General features: G+C 43.2%; 1 protein-coding gene across 2 annotated transcripts in view; it reads right to left on the reverse strand.

Annotated features, from left to right (window-relative positions):
• Nucleotides 1-23,373, reverse strand: part of MIB1 (MIB E3 ubiquitin protein ligase 1) — a 140,006-nt gene that overhangs the window by 108,514 nt on the left and 8,119 nt on the right. For both annotated transcript variants that reach the window (XM_075826357.1, XM_075826358.1), the window contains exons 2-3: nucleotides 21,529-21,700; nucleotides 6,202-6,331 (exon numbers count right to left, since the gene is read on the reverse strand). In XM_075826357.1, the coding sequence (XP_075682472.1) occupies nucleotides 6,202-6,331; nucleotides 21,529-21,700 (302 nt within the window). The remainder of the gene's footprint in view (nucleotides 1-6,201; nucleotides 6,332-21,528; nucleotides 21,701-23,373) is intronic.

A 23,373-nucleotide genomic window follows, 5' to 3' on the forward strand; every position in this document is an offset into this window, starting at 1 on the left:
AATAACATTTACGGTATATCCATAAGCTATGCCAAAGACATCTGATAGAGAGGACCTCTGGAACACCCACCTATTCAACAAAAAGAGGTCCCTTGACCCCTATTTTGCTGTACAAGTTAGTCAGTAGGGGCTGCTAAGAGGAGGTAAACCCAGGAGTCACAAATATAGCAAACCACATAAAAGTACCTGACAACGATTCTGATGGTATTGGATTAATTTACCAGAGAACCAGACAAGTCTAATATGAAAGCACTTGTGGGTCATGATATAGAGCGCTTTGAAGGCCCATGAAGGGTTAAAGACAGCAGGCACCTGCTCTACATTCCCCAAAACAGAGTATGTGGTGCTGCATACCACCTCCGCAGCCCTACTGAGAAGAACTTGCAGGCAGAGCCCAGTCAGCGACTCTCCTTCAACCAGTGTTGCTGGTGAGAGTAATAGTGACCGAAAACAATTGTAAATAAGAACACACAGCATCAATATGTATTTTAAGCATTTAACCCCTTCCCTCTTTGGCCGCTTTTGACCTTCCTGACAGAGCCTCATTTTTCAAATCTGACTTGTTTCACTTTATGTGGTAATAACTCCGGAATGCTTTTACCTATCCAAGCGATTCTGAGATTGTTTTCTCGTGACACATTGGACTTTATGTTACTGGCAAAATTTGCCCGATACATTCAGTATTTAATTGTGAAAAACACCAAATATGTAGCGAAAAATTGCAAAAATTAGCATTTTTCTCAATTTAAATGTATCTGCTACTAAGACAGGCAGTTATACCACACAAAAATTTTGCTAACTAACATCCCCCATATGTCTACTTTAGATTGCCATCGTTTTTTGATCATCATTTTATTTTTCTAGGACGTTACAAGGCTTAGAACTTTAGCAGCAATTTCTCACATTTTCAAGAAAATTTCAAAATGCTATTTTTACAGGGGCCAGTTCAGTTGTGAAGTGGCTTTGAGGTCCTTAGATATTAGAAACCCCCAATAAGTCACCCCATTTTAAAAACTGCACCCCTCAAAGTATTCAAAACAGCATTTAGAAAGTTTCTTAACCCTTTAGACATTGCGCAGGAATTAAGGCAAAGTAGAGGTGAAATTTACAAAGTTCATTATTTTTTTCCAGAAATTCATTTTGAATCCATTTTTTTTGTACCACAGAATGTTTTACCAGAGAAATGCAACTCAATATTTATTGCCCAGGTTCTGCAGTTTTAGGAAATATCCCACATATGGCCCTAGTGCGGTAATGGACTGAAACACAGGCCTCAGAAGCAAAGGAACACCTTGTGGATTTTGGGCCTCCTTTTTATTAGAATATATTTTAGGCACCATGTCAGCTTTGAACAGGTCTAGTGGAACTAAAACAGTGGAAACCCCCCAAAAGTGACCCCATTTGGGAAACTACACCCCTCAAGGAATTTATCTAGGGGTACAGTGAGCATTTTGACCGGCCAGTTTTTTTGCAAAAATTTTTGGAACTAGGCCATGAAAATGAAAATCTACATTTTTTCAAATAAAATGTAGGTTTAGCTAATTTGTTTTCATTTCCAAAAGAACTAAAGTAGAAAAAGCACCACAACATTTGTAGAGCAATTTCTCCCGAGTAAAACAATACCCCACATGTGGTAATAAACGCTTGTTTGGACACACGGCAGGGCTTAGAATGGAAAGTGCGCCATTTGGCTCTTGGAGCTCAAATTTAGCAGGAATGGTTTGCGGAGGCCATGTCGCATTTGCAAAGCCCCTGAGGTGACAAAACAGTGGAAACCCCCAACAAGTGACCCCATTTTGGAAACTATACCCCTCGAGGAATTTATCTAGGGGTACAGTGAGCATTTTGACCAGCCAGTTTTTTTGCAAAAATTTTTGGAACTAGGTCATGAAAATGAAAATCTACATTTTTTCAAATAAAATGTAGGTTTAGCTAATTTTTTTTAATTTCCAAGAGAACTAAAGTAGAAAAAGCACCACAACATTTGTAGAGCAATTTCTCCCGAGTAAAACAATACCCCACATGTGGTAATAAACGGTTGTTTGGACACACGGCAGGGCTTAGAAGGGAAAGAGCGCCATTTGGCTCTTGGAGCTCAAATTTAGCAGGAATAGTTTGCGGAGGCCATGTCACATTTGCAAAGCCCCTGAGGTGACAAAACAGTGGAAACCCCCAACAAGTGACCCCATTTTGGAAACTATACCCCTTGAGGAAATTATCTAGGGGTATAGTGAGCATTTTGACCCCACAGGTTTTTTGCAGAAATTTTTGCAAGTAGGCTGTGAAAATGAAATCTACATTTTTTCAAATAAAATGTAGGTTTAGCTAATTTTTTTTCATTTCCACAAGGACTAAAGGAGAAAAAGCACCATAAAATTTGTAAAGAAATTTCTCCCGAGTAAAACAATACCCCACATGTGGTAATAAACGGCTGTTTGGACACACGGCGAGGCTGAGAAGGGAAAGAGCGCCATTTGGCTTTTGGAACTTAAATTTAGCAGGAATGGTTTGCGGAGGCCATGTCGCATTTGCAAAGCTCCTGAGGGGACAAAACAGTGGAAACCCCCAACAAGTGACCCCATTTTGGAAACTACACCCCATGAGGAAATTATCTAGGGGTACAGTGAGCAGTTTGACCCCCCAGGTGTTTTACAGAACTTATTGTAAGTAGGCCGTAAAAATGAAAATCTACATTTTTTCAAAGAAAATGTAGGTTTAGCTATTTTTTTTTCATTTCCACAAGGACTGAAGGAGAAAAAGCACCGCAACATTTGTAAAGCAACTTCTCCCGAGTAAAACAATACCCCACATGTGGTCACAAACATCTGTTTGGACACACGGTAGGGCTCAGAATGGAAGGAGCACCATTTGGATTTTGGAATGGTTTCTGGGCGCCATGTCACATTTGCTGAGCCCCTGTAGTACTAGTACAGTGGAAACACCCCAAAATTGACTCCATTTGGGAAACTGCACCCCCTGAGGAATCATCTAGGGGTATAGTGAAAATTTTGATCCCAAAGGTTTTTTGCTGAATTAATTAGAATTAAGCCATGAAAATGAAAAATAATTTTTTTTTTTTCCAACAAGATGTAGTTTTAGATACACATTTTTCATTTTTACAAGTAATAGAGAAGAAAATGCACCCCAACATTTGTAAAGAAATTTCTCCCGAGTACGGTAACACCCCATATGTGGTTATAATCAGCTGTTTACATATATGGGAGCATTCAGAAGAAAAGGAGCGGTATTTATCTTTTGGAGCGTAGATTTTGCTGGAATGGTTTGCGGACGCCATGTTGCATTTGCAAAACCCCTGATGTACCAAACAAAAGTGACCCCGTTTTAGAAACTACACCCCTAAAGGCATTTATCAAGGGGTGTAGTGAGAATTTAGACTCCACAGGTGTTTTTCAGAAATGAATACGCAGTGGATTGTGCAAAGTGAAAATTGCAATTTCTCCACTGATCTGCCCATTCACCGCACACGATGTTGTGCCCCTAGAGAATCTTACCCCATAAATTGTTAAGCGGGTTCTCCCGGGTATGGTAATCCCTTACTTCTGGCCATAAATTGCTGTTTGGGCACACTGTAGGGCTAAGAAGGGAAAGACCGCCATTTTGAGCATGGATTTTGCTTGGTAATAGTTCTGTTTGGGGTTTTGCTGGTATTTCCGTTTATAATGTGGTGGCATATGTAATCTGTGCGGAGTACATCAGAGTATATGTAATCTGTGCGGAGAACATCAGGGCATAATAAGAGGGTATAATAATGGGGTAAATAATACAATTATCCATAGATGTGTGGTACGCTGTGAAGCGATCCGTTATGCACAGGCCGGTGTCACACTGATAAACGGTTTTCTTACTTATCCCCCTTTTGTAACACTCTGCACCTTTTGGGGACTTTTTCTCCTTTGTAGTTTGGGAAATATTACTGGGATAGTTTTGCGCTGGTATAATACGGGCACCCTCGCTTCCAGCGGATGTACTATATCATCTCTTCCCTTTTCTAGTTCCTAAATACTAGGGCCCTGAAACTGAAGGAATGTTCCCCTCCGGCCTGCGCATTGAGATGTTTTTTCATCACCGCATTACTAGTGCCGTAACTTTTTTATTTTTCAGTTGATTGAGCGGTGTGCGGGCTTGTTTTTTGCGAGACGGGCTGTAGATTTTATTGGTACCATTTTAGAACACATACGACTTTTTGATCACTTTTTATTTCATTTTTTGGTAAAGGAAGTTACCAAAAACAAGCAATTCTGGAATAGTTTTTTATTGGTTTTTTTATCGGCATCCACAGTGTGCCCTAAATTACATGTTAGCTTTATTCTGCGGGTCGATACGATTACGGCGATACCAAATTTATATAGTTTTTTTTTATGTATTGCAGCTTTTGCACAATAAAATCACTTTTTTTATAAAATCATTGTTTTCAGTGTCGACATATTCTAAGACCCATAACTTTTTTATTTTTGCGTGCACAAAGCGGTGTCAGGGATTATTTTTTGCGGGACGGATTGTCGTTTTTATTAGTACTATTTTGGAGTAAATGTGACTTTTTGATCACTTTTTATAGCATTTTTTGGAAGGAGATGTGACCTAAAAACAAAGATTCTGGCGCTGTTTTTCATGTTTTTTTTTTTTACGGCGTTCACCGTGCAGGATAAATTACATAATAGTTTTGTAGTTTCGGTCGTTACGGACGCGGCGATACCAATTATGTATAGTTTTTTTAATTTTTACGGTTTTTCCCATAATAAAAGACTTACTATGGGAAAAAAGTCAGTTTAGCTTTATTTTTATTTGAAATGTGTGTGTTTTTATTGTTTTACCACATTTTTATTATCTTTTTTTTACTTTTCTGACTTGTCCCACTAGGGGACATGAGGGCCTGATGCCCCGATCGCTACTCTAATACACTGCACTACATATATAGTGCAGTGTATTAGCGCTGTCAGTTATTCACTGACAGCAAGCCTATGAGGACTCGCCGCAGGCGGGTCCTCATCGGCTCCCGTACAAGGCAGACTCGGACGCCATTTTCTGGCGTCCGATTGCCACAGCAACCCAGCGATTGCATCACTGGGTTGCCGATCGGGTGAAAAGCTATCAGATGCTGCGCTCTATTGAGCGCAGCATCTGAGGGGTTAATCTGCCGGATCGGAGAATAGCTCCGGTCCTGGCAGTTACAGGAGGGTGCCAGCTGTATAATACATGTATGGCGTACATGTATGGCGCTTTGCGGGAAGCACCTCCCGACAGCGCCGTATATATACGGCGGATGTCGGGAAGGGGTTAATGAATGGAAACCATTACAAACTTATGGTTAAAAAATATGTCTTATCCGAGCATCAACATATGTTTAAAATTAAGCCTTAAGAACAAAATAATATAAAAATCTGCTGTCTAGCCGTCTAGTATTAGGCCTACTTGCAAAATCTGACAAAACCACAAGGAATATGGTACGCTGTGGTTCAGGAAAAAATTCTTGCCCTAAAATGCACACTGTTTTGGTTACATTGCATAAACAGGATTTTATAAAATCCCATTTTCTAGCGCGTCAGCCACTAATTTAGCCTAGCAGAAAAGTCTACCGCATATCTGACCCAGAAACCGCAGGGAAAACCAGCGGAATATATACACCAATTTGTGCTTTGTTAGGTACATATATTCTGCTGCAGAAATCAGTTGACCAACAGATGGCCTCGTGTGAAAGCGTTTCATCACTTGACGCCACCTGTACACAGACCAGACAGGGGAGCAGGGATGCACCGCCATGTGAGCAACAGGAGGGGTGAGTAAAGTACTTTTTTATTTTTTTAACTTGCACAATTTGCTGCAAATTCCACAACAATTGGCATTTGTTGCGAAATTTGACTTCTCCATTAAACTCAATGGGTAAATTCTGTAACCAAGGTGCTGCGATTCTGCAAAATAAATTGACATGCTGCCGATTTATAATCCACTCCACAGGTCAATTTATGCACGTATTCTACATTGAATTTTTCAGCAGCAAGTGGATGAGATTTCTCATCCACTTTGCTGATGCTGTAATACGCTGCATATTTTCCACCCACAAATTCCGCAATGTATTCACTACATGTGAACTTACCCTAATAGTGGTGTTGTGAGCTGCAATTTCAATGTTGTCATAAGTTAGTGTGCAGGGGAAAAAAAATTTAAAAATAGGAGCACGCTTACCTTGCCTCTCCTGCCATTGCCACCATCTTGGTCCTCCCACTGCCAATCAACTCCTCGCACTACTCTAGCACCAGCAAAGATTCCTCTTGCTGTTATCTTCTTTGACTTTCGTCTGGATTCCAAAAGGACACTACGATTTAATAATAGTATGATGAATAACAGTTGTATATTGTTAACAATCTATTATTGCTATACAAAAAGAATGAACAATCCCTGAGTGACCATAGAAACATTTAAGATTGACAACTATTTGGGCAATGTTCACACTTGCGCTAGAGCTTTCCATGAGGGTTTAAAAACGACAGAAATCTCAATGGAATCCTCGATGGACTTTATTATAAGTCAATGGGGTCCATCAGGCACCATTCTGATCTGTGTTACGAGTATTGCCATACAAATTAATTTACTGCGAATAGAAGAAAAAAAAAATCCTATCAATACAATTCAACAGATGAGTAGTCTGTAATCTTTTTGGGAAACCTGATACTGGAAGCAATATGGCAGCAAGTATGAATATGCTCTGAAGGACCCAGGGCATCTGCTCATAACATGGAGAGTTCATTGATTCAATTGAACCATTCAGTGGGCGGTGGATATGTAAAGCTTCATTTAGACAACAGTATCATTGCAGGGGGAAATTAAAACCAGTAATAGACGATAATGGGGTGCCCAGCAGTGGGACCCTCTGAAATCAGCTTATCGTGGGGGGAACTTTCTAATTAAAAGGGGTTGTCCTATTCAGGCAAACTCTTTAACCCCTTCGCGCTCAGCGACTTAATAATCCGTCGTGCTAACTGTATCGTTAGCGCTCAGCGACGGATTATTACGTCGCGGGGATAACGGCCATTTCGGCCGTCCTCCCGACACATGCAGGAGCTGTGACAGATGCTGTCTCGTACAGCAGCTGTCACAGCTCCTACAGCGGGGACCGATCGCTGTGTCCCCGCTGATTAACCCCTTAAAAGCCGTGTTCAATAGTGATCACGGCTTTTTAGGGGTTAAGCTACAATCGCCAGCCTGCTACGCGATAGCGGCTGGCGATGGTGGCTATGGCAACCGGACACCAAACAATGGCGTCCGGCTCTGCCATCGACGGAAGCCTAGTGGGTCCTGACGAAGTCAGGACCCACTATGCTTGCTGTCAGTGAGTAGCTGACAGTTCTAATACACTGCACTACGCATGTAGTGCAGTGTATTAGAATAGCGATCAGGGCTTCCTGCCCTCAAGTCCCCTAGTGGGACAAAGTAATAAAGTTAAAAAAAAAAGTTAAAAAAAGATGTGTAAAAATAAGAAAATAAAAGTTTTAAAAGTATTAAAAGTAAAAATCCCCCCTTTTCCCTTATCAGTCATTTATTATTAATAAAAATATATAAACAAACAAACTATACATAATTGGTATCAGCACGTCCGTAACGGCCTGAACTACAAAATTATTTCGTTATTTATACTGCGCGGTGAACGCCGTAAAAGAAAATAATAATAAACCGTACCAGAAGCACAATTGTTTGGTCACTTCACCTCCCGAAAAATGGAATAAAAAGAGATCAAAAAGTCGCATGTACCGAAAAATGGTCCTGATCGAAACGACAGTTCGTTACGCAAAAAATAAGTCCTCACAAGGCTTTATTGATGGAAAAATAAAACCGTTCTGGCTCTTAGAATAAGGTAACACAAGAAGTGAATGATTGTTTACAAAACGTATTTTATTGTGCAAACGCCATAAGACATAAAAAAAACTATAAACATCTGGTATCGCCGTAATCGTATCGCCACGCAGAATAAAGTGAATATGTCATTTATAGCGCACGGTGCACGCTGTAAAAAAAAATAGATTAAAAAAACAATAGTAGAATTGCTGTTTTTTTAGTCACCGCGCCACCTAAAAATAGAATAAAAACTGATCAAAAAGTCGCATGCACCCCAAGAAAACTACAATGGATTCCTCAAGGGGTCTAGTTTTCAAAATGGGGTCACTTTTGGGGGTTTTCCACTGTTTTGGCACCACAAGACCTCTTCAAACCGGACATGGTGCCTAATAAAAAGGATGCCTCAAAATCCACTAGGTGCTCCTTTGCTTCTGAGGCCGGTGCTTCAGTCCATTACCGCCCGAGGGCCACATGTGGGATATTTCTCTAAACTGCAGAATCTGGGCAATAAGTATTAATTTGCGTTTCTCTGATAAATCCTTGTGTTATAAAAAAAATGGTATAAAAAGGATTTTCTGACAAAAAAAATGTTTTACATTTCACCTCTACTTTGCTCTAAATTCCTGTGAAACACCTAAAGGGTTCATAAACTTTCTAAATGCTGTTGTGAATACTTTGAGGGGTTTAGTTTCTAAAATGGGGTGTTTGATAGGGGTTTCTAATATATGGGCCCCTCAAAGCAACTTCAGAACTGAACTGTAACCTAAAAAAAATAAAAAAATAAAAAAATCAGGCAATACTTGGCTTCTTACATCATACTGATAATGAGCCGTTCCCACCCCGAGATGACCCCAGTTTTGACCGTTTGTATAAACGGAGACCCCTATTAGACCGTTTCAGTGCCCGGTTTTCCCAAGCATACACCCCCGAGAATTGTATTTCTATTGATGAGTCCTTGGTACATTTTAAAGGGAGGGTTCAATTCCGCCAGTACCTGCCGGGTAAGAGGGCAAGGTATGGCGTGAAGATGTATGAGCTGTGCGAGAGGGCATCAGGGTATACCTACAGGTTTAGGATATATGAAGGGAAGGACACCAGTGCTCAGCCCCCAGAATGCCCCCCCTTACTGGGAGTTAATGCAAAAATTGTGTGGGATTTGGTGCACCCACTGCTGGACCAGGGTTACCACCTCTACCTGGATAATTTTTATACCGGCATCCCACTCTTCAACTGCCTCGCTTCCAGTCCTGTGGCATGCGGCACTGCTAGAAGAAATCGGAGAGGCCTCCCTAAGACTCTGCAGGGCAAACAAGAAGGGGTGAGCGCAGGGCACATTCTAGCAGCAACATATTGTGTGTCAAGTACAAGAGAGATGTCACACCAGTACCCGTACGAGGTACCAGTACAGAGACCCCTAAACCAGACTGCATCCTGGACTACAATAGGTACATGGGAGGGGTGGACTTGTCAGATCAAGTCCTGAAGCCCTACAGCGCCATGAGGTGTGGTATAAGAAGCTGGCCGGGCACATCATACAGAATGCATTGTACAATGTGTACGTGCTACATCGATGTACAGGCCAGACGGGAACTTTCCTGGAATTTCAAGAGGTGATTATCAAGAACCTAATCTTTAGGGACCAGGAACGGGGGGGCACCCAGTACTTCTGGAAGCGAGGCCACACGCATCGTACCAGGGCAACACTTTCCAGGAGAAGTTCCCCAAACTGGCAAGAAGGGAAAAAGTCAAAATAGGTGCAAAGTCTGCTATAAGAGGGGTATAAGGGAGGACACAATATATCAATGTAACGCGTGTCCTGAAAAACCAGAGCTCTGTATGAAAGAGTGTTTTAAAATTTATCATCCATCCCTTGTTTTATAATTTACCCCAATTCTACTTACCCTGATGTACTCCGCACAGCTTATCCCCCCTTATCGTTCCCTTCTGAGCCTTGCTGTGTGCCCAAGCAGCTGATAACAGCCACATTGAGGGTATTGCCATACCCGGGAGAACCCACATTACAGTTTATGGGGTGTATCTCTCCGGTCAAAATGCTCACTACACCTCAAGAAGAATGCCTTAGGGTGTAGTTTTTAAAACGGGGTCACTTCTTGCAGGTTTCAACTGTACTGGTACCTCAGGGGCTTCTGCACACATGACTTTGCACAAGAAAATCCCCAGTAGGACAAATGGTGGTCCTTTCGTTCTGAGCCCTCCCATGGGCCCAAACGGCAGTTTATCACCACAAATGGGGTATTGCTGCACTCAGGACAAATTGCGCAACAGAATGGGGTATTTTATTTCTTGTGAAAATAAGAAATTTTCAGCCAAAACGACATATTATTGGAAAAAATATTATTTTTTTTTAATTCCCAGCCCAATTCAAATAAGTTCTGTGAAGAAACTATGGGGTCTAAATGGTCACAACACCCATAAATTAATTCCTTGAGGGGTGTAGTTTCCAAAATGGGGTCAGTTCTGGTGGGTTTCCATTGCTTTGATACCTCTGGGGCTCTGCAAATGCGAGATGGCACCCGAAAACCAAACCAGCAAAATCTGCACTCCAAAGAACACACAGCGCTACTTCACTTCTGAGGCCTCCCATGGGCCCAAACGGCAGTTTATTGCCACAAATGGGGTATTGCTGCACTCAGGAGAAATTGGGCAACAAAATGGGGTATTTTGTTCCCTGTGAAAATAAGAAATTTTGATAAATAATGACATCTTATTGGAAAAAATGTAATTTTTTTCATTTCACAGCCCAATTCAAATAGGTGCTGTGAAAAAACTGTGCGGTCAAAATTGTAACAACAACCATATTTGAATTCCTTGAGGGGTGTAGTTTCTAAAATGGGGTCACTTCTGTGGGTTTCCATTGCTTTGATACCTCTGGGGCTCTGCAAATGCAACATGGCAACCGAAAACCAATCCAGCAAAATCTGGACTCCAACAAACACATAGCGCTCCTTTCATTTTGAGCCCTACCATGGGCCCAAACGGCAGTTTATCACCACAAATGGGGTATTGCCGCACTAAGGACAAATTGGGCAACAAAATGGGGTATTTTGTTCCCTGTGAAAATAATAAATTTTGATCACAAATGACATCTTATTGGAAAAAATGTAATTTTTTTAATTTCACAGCCCAATTCAAATAGGTGCTGTGAAAAAACTGTGCGGTCAAAATGGTAACAACAACCATAAATGAATTCCTTGAGGGGTGTAGTTTCCAAAATGGGGTCACTATTCGGGGATTCCTACTGTTTTGGCACCTCAACACCTTTTCAAACCTGGCATGCTGCCTAAAATATATTTAATTAAAAAAGAGGACTCAAAATGCACTAGGTGCTTTTTTGCTTCTAGGGCTTGTGTTTTAGTCCATGAGCGCAGTAGAGCCACATGTGGGACATTTCTAAAAACTGCAGAATCTGGACAATACATATTTAGTAGTGTTTCTCTGGTAAAACCTTCTGTGTTACAGAAAAAAAATGAATAAAATTGAAATTCAGCAAGAAAAATGAAATTTGCAAATTTCACCTCCACTTTGCTTTAATTCTTGTGAAATGCCTGAAGGGTTAAAAAACTTTCTAAATGCTGTTTTGAATACTTTCAGGGGTCTAGTTTTTAAAATGGGGTGTTTTATCAGGGTTTCTAATACATAGGCCCCTCAAAGCCTCTTCAGAACTGAAGAAGTACCTTAAAAAAAAGGCTTTTGAAATTTTCTTAAAAATATGAGAGAGAAATTGCTGTTTAGGTTCTAACGTCCAAGAAAAATAAAAGAATGTTCAAAAAACGATGCCAATCTAAAGTAGACATATGGGAAGTGTGAACTAGTAACTATTTTGGGTGGTATAACCGTCTGTTTTACAAGCAGATGCATTAAAATTCTGAAAAATGCTATTTTTTCCAAATTTTCTCTAAATTTTGCAATTTTTCACCAATAAACACTGAATATATCGACCAAATTTTACCACGAACATGAAGCCCAATGTGTCACGAGAAAACAATCTCAGAATCGCTTGGATAGGTTTAAGCATTCCGACGTTATTACCACATAAAGTGAAATATGTCAGATTTGAAAAATGGGCTCTGAGCCTTAAGGCCAAAACTAGGCTGCGTCCTTAAGGGGTTAAACTACTTCCTGACCAGAAGCTTTACCCTCCTTCCTTACCAGGCCCATTTTTATGTTTTAGCCATGTGCCAAATTGTTGTTCTATTATTTTTCTAACCTACATGTATTTAGTATTGTTTTTCTGAGAACACAGTGGGCTTCCATATTGTTTAAAAAAATTTGTGATATATTTAACTTTTAGTAAAATATGGAAGGAAAAATGGAAGAAAATAGAAAAAAATGTGAATCTGTGATTTTAGGGGATGTTTTTTTGACATCTGGTGCATGCCACTGAGTAAACGATACCAAATATGTGTGCATTTCTTACACGCTGGGCGCAAGGTGGAGCTTACAATGAATGGTGAGCAAACTGACTATTAGAGAGCAATTTTCCAAAGCTGGTTTGCTGACACTATCTGACCATTACAGATGTTGTAACGTTTCAAGTCCACAAAAATTGATAGCCTATTCACAGTATTACAGCTTTCGCCCATTCAAGTGTATACTGTAATACTGTGAACCGCCGCTACAAGTGTGTCCACGATTCAGTTAGAGCAGTAAAGGAAAGCAGCGCTCGTACAAAACAGCTGATTAGCGTGGCTGATGGGAGTCAGGCCGCCCCCGATCAGTAAAAATGATGGCTTATCCTGAGGATACGCCATCAATTTTTGTGGACTGGAAAACCCCTTTGACACCCCCAAAATGAACCCCTCAAGTTATTCATTTAACAATATAACAAAGATATGAAAATCTGTTGTGTAAAATGTCTGCAGCATGCGGATGAGATTTGTAAAATCTCATCTACTTGCCTTGTACTGTAATCAGCTGCAGACTTAAGTCTGCACAAATCCGCAGATAAAATCTGCAGTGAGTTTTTTGGCGCAGATTTTGAAGTGGAAACCGCGTCGGAATCAGCGCCAAAAAACTGCCGAAATCGTTTTCTTCCCCCAGGTGGCTGAGATGCAGAAAAAGCGTTTTTCGCTGCAAATAAGTGCAGGCCGGTCAAAAGTGTGTGTGCGTGCGCGTGTGCGTGCGCGTGTGCTTTTTCTACATGACCTTATTCATCTCCCTCTCCAACAGCCTGCCAGAGAGGGAGAAGCTGCAACTGCTGATCGCCGTGACAGGTTGTCATAGCAATCACCTGACCATAGACCACTCTGGATGACAGACATCTTTATCATGGAGCTCCTTACCGTCAGCGCGCAAGCGCCACTGGGAGAAACAATGTGATCGCTGTGACAGGCTGGCACAGCGATCACATTACCGGAGACCACACAGAGTGGTCTCTGGGTGAAAACTCTGATATCAGGTGTCCTAGACAGATGTATCAGAGCTCCTCAGTCGGCACGTAAGCAATGGTTGTCACAACAATCACATGACCAGAGACCACACGGAGTGGTCTCCGGTTGAAGCTCCGTGATACAGCTGTATCACAAAGCTAAATGCCGACGGGGAGCGGCAAACCACCTAACACTGTAGGACGTTCTGGAACGTCCTTGCATGGTTAATTGCGGACCACCTGGATGTTTATAGTCTATAGGCGGTCCGCAAGTGGTTAATAATAATAAACATGACAATCGATTACAAAGATGAAGGACACAGCATGAATAACACACTCCAAAGTAACCACCTTGTTGGACTTGTTCCACCTTGAAAATACTATATACAGCCAAAGACATTAGGCCCTGTTCATGTCTGCGTTAGAGGCTCTGTTAGGGACCTACGTTGCAGATTCCGTCATTTTTACTGGACAAAATAGTGCAGCATGCAGCGATATTTTGTCTGAGAAACCATGACATAATCCCCTCCTAACCCAAGTCAATGGGTTCTGTCGGGCGCTGTTGGTTTCCACTATGCAACAGATCTAGCGCTTCCAGTATGCTAGTTTTTTGTTCCGATCACATATATATATAGAAGCTACAATAGCAAGGAGGGGATTATACAGCATTAATGAGCAGAGAAGATGAGAATCCAGCACTGGTGTGATATAGAAATCTTACCAGAGTCAGTGTCTCCTCTCTGCTCCTGCTCCCCCCTCTTTAGACTTCTAATAGCAGGCAGAGAAGAAACACCCCCACCTTCTGAAGCCCTTCTCATTTGCTCTGTAACTAGGAATGGATTTTGCTTGAGAAAGGGGGCAAATTAGAGGAAAATAAATGTTTACAGAAAAAAAAATCCTAAAGACACGTAGTATAAAATTATGTATCCCGCACCGTGAACAACGTGAAAAAAAAAAACAACAAAACACTATCTTCGCGCACCTGGGCGAGCAGTTACGTCCGTGCATGAACAGTTAACCACCGCACGGCACTACACCGCAGCGGCGGATAACTGTGCAGGGCGTCTGCTCTGCTCTCCCCGTTGCCGATTTCGGCAATTAACCCCTTAGATGTGGCGGTCGATTTCGATCACCGCATTTAAAGGGTTTAAAGCAGAACGGCAGCCCACACATGCAATTTCGGGGACTGCCAGACTATGGCCTCCGGGCTGCCATGTAGGGAAGCCTCTGAGGACCAGCCATAGGCTGCTCCTCATAGGCTTCCTGTCAGTGTTTCGGTCACGTCACAATGACGGCTAGAATACATTACACTACATAAGTAGTGTAATGTATTCCAGCAGCGATCAGAGCTGCAAATCTTCAAGTCCCCCAGTGGAACAAAAAAACAAAAAGAACAAAAAAATATGTCATTTTTTTTTTTAGAAAAGAGGAAAAATAAAAGTTAGAAGTTACATAAACAAAAAATGCTTTTTTTCCTATAAGACTTTTACTATAGGAAAATAATGAAAGTGTTAAAAAAAAGTACACATATTTGGTATCATCGCGTTCGTAACGACCCAAACTATAATATTAATTTTCCCGCAAGGTGAACACCGCAAAAAAATAAGTAAAAAACAATGGCAGAATCACCCCTCCTAAAATATAGAATAAAAAGTGATCAAAAAGTTGCATGTACCCCAAAATAGTACCAATAAATACTACAACCTGTCCTGCAAAAAACAAGCCCTAAGGTCTCATGCACTCTTCCAACACCGTTTTCACGGCCGTTTTTCACGGATCCATGTGTCCGTGATTGTAACCGTGTGCTTCCCGTGTGTACTCCGTGTACACGTCCGTGTTTCAGTTTCCGTGAGGAAACTGAAACGCGTTCACACTATGTACACAATATTGTGAGGGCCGCACATGCTTTACCCCCTCCAGCGTTACCCACTATCCAGGGTGCTGAAAGAGTTACTGCCGATCAGTGCAGCCCCTTTACTCTTTCAGCACCCTGGATAGAGACTACCGCTGGACAGGGAATACCATGCGCGGCGCTCACAATATAGATTAATGGTTCAGTTATAAAAAAAACCTGCAACAAAAAAAAGTTACTACTTACCCAGAAGTCCCTGCTTGCGTGCTTCTTCCTCAAGTCCAGCCTCCTGAGATGACATTTCAGACCATGTGACCGTTGCATCCAATCACAGGCTGCAACGGTCAAATGGACTTCCACGTCATCCAGGGAGGTCGGACTGGATGTCAGAAGAGGGATGCGTTACCAAGACAACGGCCGAGGTACGTATAAACTTAATTTTGAATTGAATTTTTCTTAATATCGCTGCATTCCAGCACTGATCAGCAGCCTCTATCTGTCTGTATGTGTACCTCTGCCCACCCGGCCGTTGCTAGGCAACGGCTCCGTCACACACGGACGGCACACAGATGCCTTCCGTGTGCCTTCAGTTTTTTTGACGCCCCCATTGACTTGCATGGGCCTCACGGTCACGGAATCTCGGACCAAAGTAGGACATGCTCTACTCCTGTCGGAACGGAGCAACGGGACCGTCAAAAAAACTGAAGTGTGCATGGCCCCATTTTGTCACCTTGCTTGCCAAAAAATGGAATAAAAAGTGATCAAAAATAAATAAATAAATTGCATGTACCCCAAAATGGTACCAATGAAAACTACAGATTGTCCCGCAACAAATAAGCCCTCACACAGCTCCGATGGAAAAAAAATAAAAAGTTCTGTTTCTCAGGCACCATTTATCAGTGCGACACTGGCCATACATCTATAAATTATTTTTTTATTTACCACATTATTATACCCTCTTATTATGCCCTGATGTACTCCGCACAGCTTAGGCCTCATTCACACGACAGGGCTTCCCAGCCGGGTGCCGGCCGTTCATAAATCGGAAAACCGGGCGTCAAAAAATAGGACATGCTCTATTTTCGGCCGGGTACCCGGCCACCACCGGAATGTGTCCCGAGTGATGGCCGGGTTTTCCGTGGCTTGCACTCTATCTCCTCCTCCTCACAGCGCAGAGTGCATGTGAGGAGGAGGAGTTTATGCCATTCGGAGGAATGGCTGTACGCTGTACACTGTGTGGCAGGGCCGGGGTGTACAGCAGGTGGAAGGGAGCACTGCGCTGGCTCCCTTCCCCTGCTTGTTAAAAGTGCCCTGGCCCAGCGACACCTTCCATGGCGCCGCTAGCAGCTGCTGGTGCTGCGGCTGCTACTACTGTAGCGACGCCACTATAGCAGAGAAGGGAGGTATCTCCCTGCTCTGCTATGTGCTAGCCCTACTTTAGCTCCTTAAAGGAGCGGAATCAATGTGTTTGAGGATTCCGCTCCTGGACAGAGCGCTTGATGTCTCTGTCCATATCTGGGCAGTGACATCAGGGGAAACTCCTGAAGCGGAATCCCCGAACACATGGGGATTCCCCTTCAGGAGTTGCTGCTGATGTCACTGTCCAGATCTGCCCAGCCCGGAACGGATGCAAAACTTTATGCAAACCGGCCGGGAAAAATGGCCGATTTTACCGGCCGACACTCGGGCTCGGGCGGGACCCTGTCGTGTGAACCCAGCCTTATTCACACGACAGGGTCCCGCCCGAGCCCGAGTGTCGGCCGATAAAATCGGCCGTTTTGGCCCGTTTTTCCCAGCCGGTTTGCATCCGTTCCGGGCCGTGTTGCCGTTTTTAATGGCCGATTTTGACCCGTTTTGCATCCGTTTTTTTCCCTGTCCGTTTTAAAATCGGATGAATTTCATTTAAATTTGTTGGCACACACAGCCCTTTGCAGGTAATGCCACCCAGCCCCCTGCAGGTGATGCCACCCAGCCCCCTGCAGTTGATGCCACCCAGCCCCCTGCAGGTGATGCCACCCAGCCCCCCCCCCCCACATTCCAGAAGTCACTGACTTCAATGTCCATATATAGACAGTGTAGTCACTCACTTCTCCTGTAGCGGAATCCCCGGCCATAGTCGGGGATTCCGCTGCAGAAGTGAGTGACATCGCTGTGTCCATATATGGACAGTGTAGTCACTCACTTCTCCTGTAGCGGAATCCCCGGCCATAGAGCCGGGGATTCCGCTGCAGAAGTGAGTGACATCGCTGTGTCCATATATGGACAGTGTAGTCACTCACTTCTCCTGTAGCGGAATCCCCAGCCATAGAGTCGGGGATTCCGCTGCAGAAGTGAGTGACATCGCTGTGTCCATATATGGACAGTGTAGTCACTCACTTCTCCTGTAGCGGAATCCCCGGCCATAGAGTCGGGGATTCCGCTGCAGAAGTGAGTGACATCGCTGTGTCCATATATGGACAGTGTAGTCACTCACTTCTCCTGTAGCGGAATCCCCAGCCATAGAGTCGGGGATTCCGCTGCAGAAGTGAGTGACATCGCTGTGTCCATATATGGACAGTGTAGTCACTCACTTCTCCTGTAGCGGAATCCCCGGCCATAGAGTCGGGGATTCCGCTGCAGAAGTGAGTGACATAGCTGTATCCATATATGGACAGTGTAGTCACGCACTTCTCCTGTAGCGGAATCCCCAATCCCCGGCTGGGGATTGGGGATTCCAACTCCTACAGGGAGCAAAAAAAGACCCTCCTCCTCCTCACATGCACTCTGCACTGAGAGGAGGAGGAGGAGAGAGAGCGCGCGAGTGAGCGACGGAATACATGGCCGTCACTCGGGACACATTCCGGTGATGGCCGTGTATTACCCGGCCCCATAGACTTCTATGGGAGCCGGGCGGCCGGGTAAACGGCCGAAAATAGGGCATGTCCCATTTTTTGACGGCCCGGTTTCCCGGGCCGTCAAAAAATCGGTCGTGTGAATAGCCCCATTAGGGGTCTATTGTTCCTAATGGAGCCGGGTGACGGCCGATTTATGAACGGCCGTCACCCGGCCGGGAAACCCTGTAGTGTGAATAAGGGCTTAGTTTTGCATCCGTTCCGGGCCGGGCATATCTGGACAGTGACATCAGGGGCAACTCCTGAAGGGGAATCCCCATGTGGCCGGTGATTCCACTTCAGGAAAAGTCCCTGTCGTCTGTGTCCATTTATGGACACTGAACGTTACTGGCTTCGCCTGGTGTGGAATCCCCGGTCACAGAGTGTTCGGGGATTCCACTTCAGGAGTTTCCCCTGATGTCACTGCCCAGATATGGACAGAGACATCAAGCGCTCTGTCCATGAGCGGAAACCCCGAACACACGGGGATTCCGCTCCTTCAGGGAGCTAAAGTGGGGCTAGCACATAGCAGAGCAGGGAGATACCTCCCTGCTCTGCTATAGTGGCGTCACTACAGTAGTAGCAGCAGCCGCAGCAGCTGCTAGCGGCGCCATCGGCCATGGAAGGTGTCGCCGGGCCAGGGCGCTTTTAAAACCAGCAGGGGAAGGGAGCCAGCGCAGTGCTCCCTTCCACCTGCTGTACACCCCGGCCCTGCCACACAGTGCATAAACTTACCTCCAGCGTACATCCATTCGTCTGAATGGCATAAACTCCTCCTCCTCACATGCACTCTGCGCTGTGAGGAGGGAGCGAGCAACGGAATACATGGCCATCACTCGGGACACATTCCGGTGATGGCCGTGTATTACCCGGCCCCATAGACTTCTATGGGAGCCGGGCGGCCGGGTAAACGGCCGAAAATAGGACATGTCCCATTTTTTGACGGCCAGGTTTCCCAGGCCGTCAAAAAATCAGTTGTGTGAATAGCCCCATAGCAAAATGGCGCTCCATAGATCGTCCACATATATGACATTTTATACCGGGAGAACCTGATTAATATTTTGAGGTATTTGTCTTCAGTGGCACAAACTGGGCACAACATATTGTGCACTAAAATGGCATGTCAGTGGAAAATTTTAATTTTCACTTGGCACCATTTGCTGCGCATTAACCCCTTCGCGCACCACGACTTAATAGCATGTCATGGTGCGGGGGGTGTATTACAGCTGACATGGACAGAAACAGCGATCGCGTGGTTACAGGAGCCTATAAAAATGACAATATACTGCAATTCATCAGTATTGCAGTCTATTGTACCAACGATCTAATGATTGCTGGTTCAAGTACCCTAGGGGGACTAATAAAATGTGTAAAACAAAAAAGTTAAAGTTATTATTAGTTAAAAAAAATAGTTAAAAACTTTTCCCATTTTTTCTCTCTAAAGTAATGCAAAAAATAAAAAAAATACACAAAATTGGTATCGCTGCGTCCGTAAAAGTCCGAACCATAACAATTTACCATTATTTAACTCGCACGGTGATCTCCGTAAAAAATAAAGAATTTAAAACGCCAAAATCGCCGTTTTTTGATCATCTCAGCTCTCAAATTTTTTTTTATTAAAAGTGCTCAAAAAGTTGTATGTACCAAACAATGGTACGAATAAAAACTACAGCTCATCCCGCAAAAAATAAGCCCTCACACCTCTCAATCTACCAAAAAAAAAAGTAATGCCTCGTGGAGGCATGGTGAAACAAAACAATTTTAAACAAATAGTTTTTACTTTGTAAAAGTAGCAAATATAAATAAACTATATAAATTTGGTATCACTGTAACTGTATTGAGTCGCAAAAAAATAATGAAGTTGCCGTTTTTTTACTGCATAGTGAAAGCTGTAAAAACGAAACCCAAAAAACAATGGTGAAATTGCATTTTTTTTCCAATTTCAGGCCGCAAAGAAATTTATTTTCAGTTTCCCCAAAATCCCCTAGGTGCTCTTCTTCTGGGGCCTTCTTTCAGTCCATTTGCACACTAGGGCCACATGTGGGATATTTCTCAAAACTGCAGAATCTGGGCAATAAATATTGAGTTGCATTTCTCGGGTAAAACATTTTCTGAATTCTGTTTTGAGGGGTGCAGTTTTCAAAATGGGGTGATTTATGGGGACTTTCTAATATCTAAGGCCCTCAAAGCCACTTCAGAACTGAACTGGTCCCTGAAAAAAAAATATGAGAAATTGCTGCTAAAGTTCTAAGCCTTGTAACGTCCTAGAAAATTAAAAGGATGTTAAAAAGACTATGCAAATATAAAGTTGACATATGGGATATGTGAAATAGTAATACCACACAAAATAGTTACTATCTGTTTTACAAGCAGATACATTTAAATGTAGAAAAATTATAATTTTTGCAAATTTTCTCAAAATGTTGGTGTTTCTCACACAAATATTAAAATTTGGTTGATAAATTCTTTACTAACAAAGTACAATATGTCTCGTGAAAACAATCTCAGAATCACTTGGATAGGTAAAAGCATTCCAGAGTTATTACCACAAAGGGACACGTCAGATTTGAAAAAAAAATGGCTTCGTCCTCAAGGCCAAAACAGGCTCAGTCCTGAAGGGGTTAAAGTGGCTCTGTCACCACATTATAAGTGGCCTATCTTGTACATGATGTGATCGGCGCTGTAATGTAGATTACAGCAGTCTTTTTTATTTAGAAAAACGATCATTTTTGACGGAGTTATGACCTATATTAGCTTTATGCTAATGAGTTTCTTAATGGACAACTGGGCGTGTTTTACTTTTTGACCAAGTGGGCGTTGTACAGAGGAGTGTATGACGCTCACCAATCAGTGACCAATCAGCGTCATACACTTCTCCCCATTCGTTTACACAGCACATAGCGATCTTACTAGATCACTATGTGCAGCCACATACACACACGTTAAGCAAGTGTCCTGAATATACATTACCTCCAGCCAGGACGGGATGTGTATTCAGAATTCTGACACTTCTGTAGTGTCTGTGTGAGACTACAGCACAGAACAGCGAGATCTCGAAGTAAATGACAGCTTACAGCGTAATCTCTCGAGACTACGCCTGCTATGCTGTAAATCACAGAGAAGTGCAGAGAAGTCTCAGGGTTCTGAATACACATCCCGTCCTGGCTGGGGGTAATGTCTATTCATTGTCAGGACACTTGAGTAACGTTAATGTGTGTGTATGTGGCTGCACATAGTGATCTAGTAAGATTACTATGTGCTGTGTAAATGAATGGGGAGAAGTGTATGACGCTGATTGGTCACTGATTGGTCAGCGTCATACACTCCTCTGTACAACGCCCACTTGGTCAAAAAGTAAAACACGCCCAGTTGGTCATTAAGAAACTCATTACCATAAAGCTAAAATAGGTCATAACTCCGTCAAAAATGATCGTTTTTACAAATAAAAAACACTGCTGTAATCTACATTACAGCGCCGATCATATTATGTACAAGATAGGCCACTTATAATGTGGTGACAGAGCCGCTTTAAGTAAGAATAAATCACCAAAGATACACACAGGTCTTACCGCTCACTTCCTGGAGTTGTAATTCTGTAAAACCGATGCCTTAAATGATGTTTGTCACCATGATAGCAAACAGTACACAGGTCATAGTTTGTGCACTCGGCACACTTCCACCGGATTCCAATAATGGGCTGTTGTCGGCATGTATCACACATCGTCCCATCATGTTTGACACCTTTTAAAAAATGAGTATGCAAGTTAGATTAAACAAAGACAGCATATGTCAAGGCATTTTTTACACTTAGAGGAGAGAACATCATATTTTTACATAATTATCACTCTGCGTGCCAGGTTAATTCATGATAACTCAACATACAGATTAATAACCAGTTATGCATTGCACACAGAGTGTGATTATATCAATATGAGGCGATTCCTGTCAATGTAACAACAGCACACGGTGGATGGGTCGTGCCAGCATTGCCCGCAAACAGTAGAATCCTGAATCTCCATGGCAGGATTTGCTATCCCGATGATAATCTAATGCTGTATAAAAGACCAGTTGAAAGTGCCCAGATCTGCGCAAGACTGGCCTCAAAATGCTGCACACAAACAACAGCACAATATTAACTGATCCAATAACTGAAGTGTGACCCATATTTACAACTTTTAAAGGGGTTTTCCAGTTTGAAGGAATAATGTAGCATTACAGTGTCCATTGTAACAAGTCCTTCAGAAAAGGAGCCGCTCTTTGTAGAAACTATCCACACTATATAATAGAAGGGCAATCCCAGGGAAAGGACACATTCGTATATCTGAACAGTCAGAAGTTCAACCAAAAGTTCTCTCGACTCCCTCACAAAAAAGGAGCAGTCAAGCTTGCATATTACTGCCACACAGTGGTCGCAATTATGCCTCTTAAGCTATTATAATGACGCCAGTAAAGGCATCAGAATGCTTTCACAATGCGCGAAGGCCCCATGCACACGACCGTAATTTCAATCAATTACCGATCCTTAATTGCGGATCAAGATACTGATCCATTCATTTCTATTGACCACGGACACCTTCCTGTTAGTGTCTGGGCCGTAGAAATGACCCGCAGAAAATAGGACATGTCCTATTTTTTTATTTTATGGACCACGCTCCTTTACTTTATAATGAGAGCACGGGCCACAAATGCGAGTGACAGTCCGCGGCCATCCGTGCCCGTAATCACTGATAATGCACAAGGCTACGGCCGTGTGCAAGGGGGGCTTGTAAGGAGACACAGCTAAAACTGCGGATTTTCCACAGCAGACAAAGAGGTTATCCGGGAACCAAAAATTGCATTGCAATAATATATTTATGTGAAACAAAGTAACTTACTAATGTACTTTAATTTAAGATTCTGTACTAATTAGTGCAGTTCAAACCGGTGAATTGTTCCCGCAGGTCCTGGAGCTTTTCTAATAAGGACAACGCTTCGACACAGCCCCACGTGACTGAGCCCTTGCTTCATGTGCTGTCTGTGAACATGACCGCAAGTGGCCGTCACTGCCTATTGCTTGAGTCCCGAGCAGAGCATCAGCTAGCGCTTTGCTCGGGACTCCAGCCCTGCTCCCGACGTCCATATTTGGTAAATTCAGGGGTTTCCTATCAGAGCTGATGCTCTGCCTGGGGACTCCAGCACACGGTTACTGTCCAAATGTAGACAGTGACATCGGCTGCAGTACTGGAGTCCCTGAGCAGAGCATCAGCTGATACTCTGCTTGGAACTCCATCGATAGGAAACCCCTGAGGTCACTGACCATATACGGACAGTTACGTCAGGAGCAGGGCTGGAGTCCTTGGGCAGAGCATCAGCTGATGCTCTGCTCAGGGACTCCAGTACTGCTGCCGATGTCACTGTCTATATATGGACAGTAA

Source organism: Rhinoderma darwinii, chromosome 5 (assembly GCF_050947455.1).
Source record: "Rhinoderma darwinii isolate aRhiDar2 chromosome 5, aRhiDar2.hap1, whole genome shotgun sequence".
Classification (NCBI taxonomy): domain Eukaryota; kingdom Metazoa; phylum Chordata; class Amphibia; order Anura; family Rhinodermatidae; genus Rhinoderma; species Rhinoderma darwinii.